The sequence below is a fragment of the Polyodon spathula genome, chromosome 2 (assembly GCF_017654505.1).
Source record: "Polyodon spathula isolate WHYD16114869_AA chromosome 2, ASM1765450v1, whole genome shotgun sequence".
Taxonomy (NCBI): Eukaryota; Metazoa; Chordata; class Actinopteri; order Acipenseriformes; family Polyodontidae; genus Polyodon; species Polyodon spathula.
The window spans coordinates 47,409,093-47,421,977 of NC_054535.1; the positions used below are offsets into that span (position 1 = coordinate 47,409,093).

Genomic DNA, 12,885 nt, shown 5'->3' on the forward strand with positions numbered 1-12,885 from the left:
CATGACTCAATTAATTGAGATTGTGATCCAGGTTCAAACATCTTTACTCCTGTCTTAAGGAAGAATCTGGTTTGGTAATAAGAAGACTATGCTTGCATAATGTTCAATGGCAGACTGGCCTTTTTTAATCCATAAAAGATCTATAACTCCCAAGAGCTGCAAAAAAACTTTGCTGGAGTTTTCATGCTGATGATTATCAGCCTTTCTGGTTTCGTGACACAGCAAGTTGATTAACATGCAGATAACATAATGTCAAGTCGTAGGATTAAATAAAAGGCTATTTATTATTGTTTTTACACCTTTCTTATCCTTTTAAAGATTACACTATGTTGTATGTGTATTGAAGAATGTAAGGATTAAAAATCAATTTTAGTACCTTACACTGTATTTAATCAATGCAACATATTCTGCATTATAGAGTAACAGTGCAATCTGCCTCTGCACATTGTCGCAGCACTGAAATGCATTGACAGTCAAGTCTACAACTGATCTGTTGCTGGACCTTTGGGACACACTTTACAAATGGTCATGCTGCTTGGTTCCTGGTCTGTTCTAATATCTGACAATCACAATTTTAAGAAAAAGACGTATAATAATCTCTCAGTTTTCTGATAGCCTAAATAACTGATATGTTTTTGTAATCTTTGAATGCACAGATCGAAAACTGTAGAATGTGATTCTTTACACTATATTATTACTCTAATATTGTTTGTTTCTTGTTTTGATGCTTTTGTTGTTCTGTTTCTAATGAAATGCTATTGCAATAAATTTCACCACCCATATCCAGATGAACATTCTACAAATGCACTATTTTGTGTTATAAAGAGGGATGTGTAAAATGGCCACCTAAACACATGGCCAGGACTATTTACAGGTATTTTTTGTTTCCAGCAGAGTTTGTACATGCCATTTCATTATAACAGAGACTAAATTTAGATACTGGTTCGAGCAGAACTTTTGAAGTCTATTGTCCAAAACAGGTCTACAATCTGAAATTAATGAAAAATACCAATGTTTATTGATCTGATTCAAATCTCAAACACAGCTTCAGCTGGTACACAAAAAAATAGATATTTCTGTCCATTACAAAACCTGTGCTTAAAGTTGTCAATAAGTATACTGTGTTGTAGAAAAAACAATGTACAGTTTAATATTGTGAACATCTGAATCACAGACAAAGATTTGTTTGACTACTAAGATTATGGGTCATGCTGGGCAAAGCACAAAAACGGAACCATCCTAGGAATATCATCTGGGGTAAACCCTAAATAAAAATGACATCACTTTGTTGCCATTCATGGAATTTATGAGCTGCAAGAAAATAAAGGGTGTTCTGTGCCATCATTGTGAAATCTAACCTGCAGCAACAAGATATTAAAAAAAAACAAATGCTAAAAACAGATCAAATCCTGTTTTTTCATGCCAGATTAAAGTAAAAGTGTATACATTTATTATCCTAAACTACAGTACAAAATCATCACATTTTCATAAATGAAAGAAAGCTGCACTTATGCTTTTAATTTCCGGCTTTTTGAAACAATTTAACACATATTGAACTTTTTCAATTAATTTTTAACTACCCATGTAAACAATTGCTATACTTTTATAGTCATTTGAAATTCAGACTCCCTGACCAGGGGCGCCTACCTTTGTTTAATAGTGGTGGAGCAAAGATAAAGAAGAACTGCTGAGCGTAGTCAGGCAAGTTGTTTTTTTGTTGCTCAGAAGCTCTGGTAAACCTAATTTTTACTGTTCAACCATTTTCAAGTTACGGTTTTTGTAAGAGTAAACCCACAAAATTGGACACGTGTTTCAACATAAAAAACTGAATATTTACTAACTGAGCATTTATTAAGAACAAACACAAGTAACACCAAATGACAGAACTAGTTCCAGTGGCATATCTGCACAGTGCTGTACAGAACCTATAATCCCAACATTAAAGAGCTTATTAAAGAGAAGTGCTAAACAAACACAAACAATAACATGTACATCATGTTATAAAATGGCTTTTTTTGACAGAAATATTGACATATGTATGTTAACATTTATCACAACGAAACCAGCTGCTACGAGACTTTCGGAAAGCATATACTCTATTGTAGGACAATGCTTGGTGCTGACAGGTTGAAACAATAAGCACCCGCCCTCACATTGCAATGCTTAGTGCTAATTGGTTGAAACATTAAACACCAGCTCTCACACAGCCGATTTATGGTAATATTACAGGCAGTGCAGATCAACCATATACTGCTCATACTTTAACAAGAGTACAGTTTGTATAAAGCGGTATGTAGTTCAATATGTTAACGTAACATTGTTCAGCAGGTTTCATTTGACTATGAAGCCAAATGTGTTAATTATATAGGGTGATACAAAACTTTTGGTCATAGCTGTATTTCAATGTCTAAGATTTAAATGTTCATAAAACATAACCAAAATGCATGTCCCCATATTGGCTTACTAAATAGCTAATATTAAAATACATTTTCATATCTTACATGAATATAGATTAATATTCATTAACCAAGGTGTATTGACCGTATTCTTTAATTTTTTTCCTGACAACATCCAGACGGAAAACTATAATCATTGGTTTAAATAAAGCTTAACAGTTTTATTTATTAGAGTGTGGCAATGTTGAATAACACTATTTGCCTTACAAGTTACAAGAACAAAGTTTCACGAGTTGGATGGGGCAAAACACCCATGTTAAAAACACTGATAATGCATGTGATTTCCAAAGGAATTAAATATACATTTAAACTATTGCCACCTGTGTGTATACAGGTGTATACAGGTCGTATCTTGCCCCATCGTACCCTATTATTTCCAAAATGTACAATTTTTTTTAAAGTACTGCTTGTACCAAAATCTCTACTTCCATATTGGTAAATTTCAGTCTGCGCATCCTCATCACCATGGCTAGTATCAGGCTGAGGTCTTTGTGTGCCATTCATGTAGCCTACACACGCAGGGTTGACACAAACCCACTATTTATTGTGAGGGGTGTGTAATTCTCCACCGCTAATTGAGGTGAGTGGTTTTTAAATTGGTTGTTTGCAGAACTGCCTGCTTTCCTAATTAGTCTTATAAAATAATAAGATTTTGGTGGGAATTAAACTGTTCATGGCCCCAGCATTACTCTACTTTTTATTCTATTTTTAATTCTAAAGCCTAACATTATTACATTTTTAATAACAGTCTTATACTCTCTCTTCCTTCAGATATTTTTGCGGGTAATAAATAAAAAAATCTACGCCTATATTTAAGTATTAATATTTCAGGCAGTCGTCTCTCTGACCGCCTGCTAACTTCACATTCACTTAACAACGTTTTTTTTTTTCTTACTGCTAGCTAACGTTAGGCATGCAGGGAGAATTTATTGTGATTGTTTATAAATGTGGCCCATCCTCTGAATGCTATTCCATTTTTATATTTCATTTTAAAGATTTTCAAGCAAACAAATGCCAAACACAACAAGGTATAATACATAAATAATGAACGAAAAAAGTGGGTGGGCAAAATATATAGTTTGACACCCCCCCCCCTCCATATTCAAAGTGTGGGGGGGGCATGCACTCCTTCTGCCCCATGGGTTAGGCGCCTATGTCTCTGACGATCTCTGTTTATAACGGTCCCTGGAATGGACACAATAATGGCTCAAAGGACTACTAAAGAAGAAAAATAATGTGGAGCACTCTACCATCTGTTGAAGATTAATGTTTTATTTATGATTTATAAAGATTTCATAGCAACAACTGATGTGGCAGTAAACAACTCCCAAAGACAATGGTGTAATACTCTGTTTTCTTTTAAATAACTATACTTGTCAATACCCCATTACAGACATTTTCATGACAATAAAGCCCCTTTCACACTGGCTACCCAGGTCACAATCCTGCGTAGTGGGTATCCACGTAGATGGGTCATCCTGAGTCCCAGCGGCCCACCTCTGCCTGTGAGTCAACATGCTTTGACCTGGGTTGAGCGAGACAAAATGCATGACATTGGACAAAATAACAAACACCCACGTCTGTGTAAAGGCTTCACTTCCACAAGGGATGTTTTTGTTTATTCTATTTAGCTGTATTTTTGTTGCTTGAGACGCACCATGAGCCAGATTGCAGCAGGGCTGAAGAAACATTTAATCTAATCAACATTTGGGCGACGGTTCAATCCAAAGAAGCTTGGGTGGAAGCGTCTGTAACAAACTGCTTCCGGGTAACAAGCTGCTTCCGGGTAACAAGCTGCTTTCGAGGCGCGCATTGTTTACTTGCATCTATCACCCAGGTCAACCCTGCTTTATCAAAAACAGTGTGAAATCATGTAGCTGACCCCTATGACCGGGGTCATGACCCGTGTAGGTTTCGATCTGGGTAGAGCATGCCAGTGTGAAAGGGCTTAACATACACTCTTGCTGTTTTTTTTTATCATTACACATTTTTTGTGCTTCTCAGAAAATATGTATGTTTTGGTTTATTTAGAAATGATAACCTGGGGAACTGTTTTATTTTTTATTGTTGTTGATTTTTACAATTTACATGCTGTAAGGCTTTTCAAAATCTCAATTTGATCAATTCATTTTTTTTTCTTCAGCCTAGTTATTTTTTTGGGCAATCGAGTATGGCATCATGAATTGTCAAAACAAATACAAACGAAATGTCACCACTTCATTTGAGTTGCATGTACGATATTCATTACATTTAAATATGCATACTGCTGAGTCGGTAAAAAAATACATTTAAATATCTTTGAGGAAAGCTGGTGCTCTATTGGTGCAATACATTAGGTGTTTATGATGGTGTATGTCTGGGTTATAACCAGAGATAATGCACATTTATATTGATGGTTATTGTAATGTGACTAACAGGTGTAAATATCGCAGTGAAGCTTGATGTTTTCTATGTACAAGGTAACTACCATTTGTTGCTCAACAGACCACCAAATCAGCAACAGAGAAAAACACAGGAAATAAAACCCCCATAAATTATTTACACTGTTCAAATAATTTGTTTGACAGTCGTATTCTTAACTTACCATCCTGCCAGACAGAGGCACAGATCAGGATAAAATAAAACACTGTATGCTTAAAGATACCCTATTTTTCATAAGTGGGTCAGTTCTAATGAGCAAGCATAATATGTACTTAAAGAACAGTAGAACATGATTGATTACACAATAATTATAACTCAACATGTCCCTAGTGACAAGACTCATAATTAAAATGTTGGGTGAATTATTGTTATTGGATATTTATTGGATATTTAACAACACATCCAAAGTCATAAAAAAATCATGTGTATTTACAGTTGCAAAAGTGTTGCATGCACTGTAAAAATATGTCCTGAAACATAAATGAATTAAACTGTTTGTATTCCACCCACAGATTTTTCCAGCATTCAAAGCAGTTACTACTCCACATGAATAGTTTTATTTAAAAAAAACAAAAAAAACATGGAAATTAATTCAAAAAAGAAAAGGACCAGCAAGCAAAAATAATGTGAAAGTAATGCCAAATTTTACTTCAACCAAATTGAAAATACATAATCTAAAATCTAGTTTCATTGCAGTTTCATTCCAAAGCCACTGCTTAGAAATATCCTGAGAGAAGCACTCCTCACTTCACTTTACTCAACACTCCTCTGACCCATCCAGACAAGAATGAAAGCATGAGAAATAAATGAAGGCAAACAAAGAAAATTCTCACGGACCTTCCACACAGGAGGCTACTGAAGAGCAACTCACCCTACACACATTGTGTTTAAATCTAAAACTGCGAGGGAATATTTGAATGGGCAAACAGAATACATGCACAAATTAGCAGTCACAATCTATTCCATCTTATCCATTTTAACTTTATAACCTTCTACAAGTAGGAGAATCAAACCAATCCACGTCATTTTACAAAATGCAAGACACACACACACAAATAAAATAACCATACCCTATGCTTATTAGTAAAAAAACAGCTAATTCTTTCACAGTACCTTTTTGTGTCTGTCCTTCTTCCATATTCTCTTCCATTGTTGCTTGTCTTGAAGCTGCTACACAAAATTTAACAAAGCCCTCAGTAAGATATTTAAAACCTTGTTTTCCCTGAAAGCTCCAACAGCAGTTGCCCTCAGAGATTAGTTTACAGACTCACTCGCTCCCTAGTTTAATTTGCGATTGCTTTCCAACTGTAATTTCATTCAAATGACTCTTCCTTGAAGATTATCAATTTTTCTTCTCAATGCTGTCCATTGTAAGCCACTGTACGCATGTATTTAGCCTACTAAATTTGGGGGTAAAATTAGGCAGTGTCCAAGGGACACAAGTGAAATGCTGCCAGTAGCTTTAATTATCTGTGTTGAATGTTTACAAAAATAATTTGAGGTTTGTGGTGAAATTTATCTTTAGCATTAAAACAGACCTTTTCACTGAGAACAGATGGAGGGGTGTCCCTTTGCAACAGAGGCAGACCACCAACTAATATCCCCCTATTACCTCAAATGGAAAAACCTGACAGCCTGTGGGCTTTGAATGCTGCATTAACTGATTTTCACCAACTGAAAACCTTTATTATTATTATTATTATTATTTATTATTATTATTATTATTATTATGCAAAGGTTATAAAATGGAAAACTCTGAAAAACTGTTTACTGTTTATAGCTTGTGGTTAGATGGAGATAAACACACACTAAACATTTATGGATGCCAGAGTTTCCCTAAGCTGTATCTTTTTAACACATCTGAACTGCTGGTTATAAGCAGTCAGCCATTTTATTCAGTTATTTGTAATTTGGAAAATAAGGATTCAGTATAATAAATACAAATACAACCAATTATGTGACGGTATAAAAATAACAAAACAAGATCCATAAGATTTATGTTACAGTAAAATGCAGGCAGCAGTTTCCACAGCCAGGCTACATAAAAGAAATGGGATGCTGAAAAAAACAAATTTAATATCCTCCATGAAATCCAATTTGTTGGTTACAAATTGAAATGTTAATATTTTAATGTAAACCACTTATACATGGTACTTCCATTTAATACAATGACATATTTTTTGTTTTCGTTTTCATTATTTGCTCTCTTATAATTTATATATTGCAGGGTGAGAAACGAACAACATGACGGTGCTGGTCTTAAGGACTAATACCCTTTGAAACTTGCTAGTGTAAACTTACATAGCTCCTGAGTTGGAATCAACAGCTGTTGGGGTCCCTAAAATATTAGGCTTACATTTTATTTTCCTAAAAAATGAACACCTAAAAAAGTATTGTATTAAAAAAACAAAACAACAGACACAACAAACATTAACCACTTCAACACCATGACGTACACACATACGTCAAATGAAAACCCACTTGCATTACCATGCCATACGTGTATACGTCAAGTTTCCCATTCAATTCTATGAGCAGTATTTCAGTCTAGCATTTCAGGTTTCATAAGGCACTGCTAGTACTGTGGAATGTGCAATGAATGTCGGGGGAGGGTCAGGTGACATTTGTATCCAATTGCATGTCATGTAGTGATTCCAATCTACCTGTGGGCGTTTAAAAGGCTCAGATATATTGCGGGAATCTACAACTTTTACAAGTATACACATATAGTTTTTTTTTAATTATTATTTCTGTTTTATTATTATTTTTACTTGTTTAGCTGTAGTTTATATAGTTTTTCGCAAAAGCTAAACATGGCAACTTACGTGGAGAGTGACAAAGGTAGTGATGAAGATTTCGATAGCAGCACAGTGATGCTGCCTTATGATGAGGATGAAGAGGATGTGGAACCAAGAATAGCAGGGGACTGAGTGTTTATTACTGATCCCTACCATGATGCCAGTCCTCCATCATTTGATTTTGCAACTGTTTACACAGATGTGCACCCCACCGTGGAACTTGAGAGTGCTTTTTGGCTTTTGTTCCTGAAAAGCTAATCCCTTACCTTTGTGACTGTACAAACAAAAGAGCATGCAGCTACTGTACAGGTAAGCCAGCTGCAAATGGGAAGCTGTTTGGTCTGAAATGGCAGTGCTGTGATGAAATACTATCAAAACACAGTACTGGGTACAAGGCAATAAAGTAGGCGTCTGCAGCAGCCAGATTCATCACAATGCCTGCGCAAAGTAGCCCTGTACACCTATCCCTCCAACACAAGGGAAGCAGAGACCGCAAAAAAAGATGCAGGGTCTGCTACGAAAAGGACACAAGAAAAATATGCAGTGGCTGCAAAGGCAGCCCCGGATTCTGTTGTATTGAATAGAGCAAGTCAATAATGGCCCACGTTTTGATGCTGTTTGATTTTTATTTAATATTTACTGTTTACTGATTATTACTGGTATTAGCGTTATCAGCAGTGTTTTTGTTTTCATTGTTCAAACAAAAAATAAAAAAATAAAATAAAAAAAAACGTGTTTTTATTTCTATATTGAACATGGGTATGTTGTACACAGGAGCATAAAGGGTTAATGAAAACCCCAGTTTAGAATCATTTATTTGTGTTTTATTCATCATATCTTAACATTTTATAGCAATTACACAATCTGGTACCTGGGAAGGGGTTTCATTTTTACATCTGGAGTTGAAGTGGTTAATGCTCATTCCCAGATACATTGATTGGCTTTCTACCCACATTCCAAACCCCAATAAAGACTTTGTGGACAACACCATTGACAGCATACTTCATGTAGCAAATCACTGCCTCAATAATGGAACTATCTGTAGAACCGTCTGAAATAATCAACACATTTTCAGCAGTTTTCTTGGGGGGGGTCACAACCCGGTATAAAACTCCACATTTTTGTAAAATGACTTTACACTTACTTCAAAGAAGCATCGCCGTGGTTTAAATTCCGTTTTAAAGCTCTTTTCAAAATGTGCACTGGGGTTTGAGCTCTGTCCTCCAAAATCTCTAGGAAGAGCGATTAAAAAAGCATAACAACAAGTGCTCTGGCTTTTCTGTTCCGTAACACATCATGGATCATTATTGCTGTGTTGACAATGTGGGCAATAATCCTTACACTATCATCAGTGCACTAGAGCAGCCATTTTGAAAAAAAATAACAACTTTGAAGCAGAGTTTAAAGATATAAGTGCAAAAAGTTTGTCAGATGTTAACAATAAAAATAAATAAATACAGGTATGTTATTTAAACAGTTATAACAACACGTATAACGCCAGATTTTTCAGAACTCCGCTATTTACTCTTTAATAACTATATTACACGATTACTACAGCACTATAGTCAACATATTAAAAATAATCAGCATCGTATGAGTTTTCATTCAATTAAAATGCTTCCAGACCAAGCCAAAACTATCCAGACGGGGCAACAAATCAATGAGAGACGTCAAATTATTAGGGCTGTCTATTAATCGCATTTAACTTCTGCGATTGACACATTAATTTCTCTGAAGATTAATTTTTTGAATGAGCATTTGTCTTTATTATTTCTTGACGTTTTACTTTTTTTAAAATGTATTTTTGTATTAATGTGTGTGTCTATTCTGCCATTATCAAATAGTATCAGAAAATATTGCATGAGGTCCTTTTCATTTACATCCAAAGCATCTTGAAAACAAATGTGTTTCTGTTACCATAGTAACTACCTGCAAATCAGAAAGATGCCTTGCTTAGCATTGTCTGCTTGCCTCCATTCAGTGGATGTGTGAACTAATCCATAGCACAGCAGCTACTCAAATCATGTGACTCGTACTCTTTGCACAAGCATCTAAGACAGGTTTTATAAAATGATCCCTTGAGCTGCTTACAGAATGCAATTAGCTGAATAGCACAAGGAAGCATCTAAACCAGAAGCTTGTCTGAAATCCTAAGATAAATTATTTTTCATTTACCTAAATCATTATTCAAGTTATACCCATATGTTTAAAGAACTGCAGTTCCGGACCAAAGCTAGTGTCTAGACTCATCCCTTCTACTGTTCCTGAAAAGCTGGTATGCTACAATATGTTGTATTTTGGATACTGTATTTCCGATACCAAATTGCATTGGCAAAATTTGTTTCGATGTAGTGTGATATGCATTTCTGAAGATGAGACTTGCAACAGGAATACAGGAGATAAGTAAGTATATTTCTGTCTCAGTAAAATGACAATTCTTCAGTTTGTCTCGAATTTGATGAATTTTGACCCACAGAATGATGTTAATATTACCAAACTGGCACTAGCCTACCTCTAGGCATTCTACGCTTAGAACGCGCATTTCCAAAATCTTGAAAACTAGAGCATGATGACGGTATTATGACATTCCATTATGAGTGCCAGAAGCCACTGTAATTAACCCTTTGCGATCTTATGTCGGACCAGGTCCGACATTACAATTTTCCCTTTCCAATCCAATGTCGGATCCTGTCTCTAGTCGTTTTTTATATGGAAAAAGCAGAGAAAACCTTTCAATGGCCAAGTGAGACAGACAGGAGCCAAATTAAGTTGAAAAAAAAGGGTGTATCTCATAGCCCCATACACCACAGAGATAACACAGACAAGGTTATGGTTATGGTTGTGTTTTTCTTTGTTTTCCGTTCTTCATATATTACAACAGCAGTGGACTGATTATACAGAGGAAAAACATTCTTCTCAGAATGAGTAGTAATTTGGACTTGATGTACAAGATACTCTGCCTTTAGATGCCGTATAGCATCATTCTCGACTGTATGACAGACAAACGTAATGACGAAAATCTGTGTTGTAAAGTTACGGTTTGGTTCTCACTTGACTCAACAAATAGCCAGTGGAAAATCACCTGGATGTGCCAGTAGAAATGGAGTAATACTGTATCTTTAGCATAGTGCAAAGTAAGCCCCAACCCTAAAACACTCTTTGATTACACATTAGTTGTCAGCATTGAATAGGCTGTGAACTGTACATTATATTATATTTACAATAGGACATTGATTTAACATTTCATCCACAGGAGGGAGCACAAGGAGGTTCAGTGAGTTGCTCAGGGTTACACAGTAAGTCAGTCAGTGGAAAAGGTGGGATCTGAACCTGTGACCTTCTGGTTACAAGCCCTGGACTTTAAACACTGGACCCTCCTTAATGTCATTAATGTGCACACTAATGGCAATCATGGTGCACCATAAAGTTTAGCGCCCTTTAGTAAATGAGGCCCTTGAACTTGACAATCATCAAAGAACAGTACATATTTTAAAATAGGTGCAATTAGAAACAAAAAATAAAAAACCTCCAGGCTCGCCCACAACTCATATGTGTACCTGCTGTACTTGATATTGTACTAAAGGTTAAGTTGAACTCAGTACATGCTGAGCACTACTCTAGCCTTCCTATTTTAACCATATTATAAAAAGAACTTGGCACAACATTTCCCTGTGAATTAGAACAGTATCCTGAATGTAACTGTGATGAGTCAAAGGGGTTTCGGTCTGCAATTCAGCCTCCCAACAGTAGAAGGCATCAAACCAACTCGGGACTTCCCTTACCAAGGTCTTGTGACCATGACAAAAGTCATCTTTTTGAGGGGCGGCACCTTGGTGAGGGGCGGAAGTACAAGTATGTAAATTCCAGCTGCTGGAGTCAAGTGAAGTTAAGGATACCTGTCAGTCTGGGATTGGTGATCCACTGACTACCGGGGCGGGGTTTGCATACTAAAGGGAACGTGCTACTGTGTTCGGGGTTGGTCCTGAGGAATAGAGGCGGGGAAAAAAAGGCTGGAGGGAAGTACGTGCGGGGTGGACTGTATTATTTACTTTTAATTATGGACAGAGGCCTTACTAACTTTGCTCTTTTTATTTTTATTCCTTTTTGTTTCATTTTTGGATTGAGCAGATCAAGAAGAGGATTAAGAGGCTTCCGTTCCTTTATTTTTTATTACTCCAGCACTCCCTCCCTCACATCCTTCTTTATTGTTTTTTCTTTTCCGTGTAATATTAAATAAAATTTTTATTTATTTTACACATAAATCGCTGTCTGGAAAATCCATTTTTACTCACACGCCTCACAGTAACTTTTTTTTTTTATTTGCTCGATTTGATTTTGAGATGACTTTACCATTTATATTCTACACAATGCAGACAGAGCAGTTCACACTGCACTCACAACTCAGTTAATCGAAATAAGATCCAACAGGATATTTTATTTGGCTGCTAGACAAATATGTTATAGCCACAACCAGATGGAGGTACTGTATTTTTTTAAGTGGCCCGTTTTTATGACTTGTTCTAATAATAATCTGAGAAGGCAGGTGAAAACAGGTGATCAGTTGCAGCATTGAGGCATCATTCGAATTAGGCATTTAAAAATGGGTAGATAAAAGGAGGGTAAAATATGATAGTTATTCCGGTTCAGTCTCATCTCATAAGTAAGGTCATGAATATTAACTAATGCACAGCAGAGCACAGACCAAGAGCTAGTACATTTATTTTTACTTTACATTCAACGTGTGTTGAAGTACAGTAAATTCTGAATGAATATGGCCTAATTGTTTAATAAATGTTTTATATTCCTGAATTCTAATGAGTCTGACAAGCTGCCCCTTATAGCGGTGCCTAACTTTGTTTAACCCTTTGCAGTAAAAGGCATTGAATCGCAAAAGGAAACTCAGTACTGTATCTCCAGCCAAGCCTCACCCCTTGTTCGCTGTATTTTTCACATACCTCTTTATAAACGTGCAAACTGATAAATCCTCTCCCAAAAAATATGCGAAAAGCTAAAATAAAAAATAAGAATAATGGAAATAATTTGTTAAAATGAATTATTTTTGTTAAGAATTGGTTCATTTTCACTCGAATCAGGGCCTGTTGGCAACCAATACAATCAGTCTTTATTTTCACACTTATAACTTTAAAATGTGTTTCAATTCCAATCATCAACATTCCAGAATTAAATCTTTCCCCTTAATTACGCCGTCA

The 12,885-nt window shown here is 35.8% G+C and overlaps 1 protein-coding gene across 3 annotated transcripts in view; it reads right to left on the reverse strand.

Annotated features, from left to right (window-relative positions):
• LOC121297332 (neuronal membrane glycoprotein M6-a-like) overlaps nt 1-12,885 on the reverse strand; it is a 76,308-nt gene that overhangs the window by 48,794 nt on the left and 14,629 nt on the right. The window contains exon 1 of one of the 3 annotated variants that reach the window (XM_041223595.1): nt 5,991-6,464. The exons of 1 other annotated variant lie outside the window; for it this stretch is intronic. In XM_041223595.1, coding sequence (XP_041079529.1) covers nt 5,991-6,027 — 37 coding nt within the window. In that variant the 5' untranslated portion in view covers nt 6,028-6,464. Of the gene's footprint in view, nt 1-5,990; nt 6,468-12,885 lie in introns of those variants that run through there. One more of the 3 variants, XM_041223609.1, reaches the window with a different exon arrangement.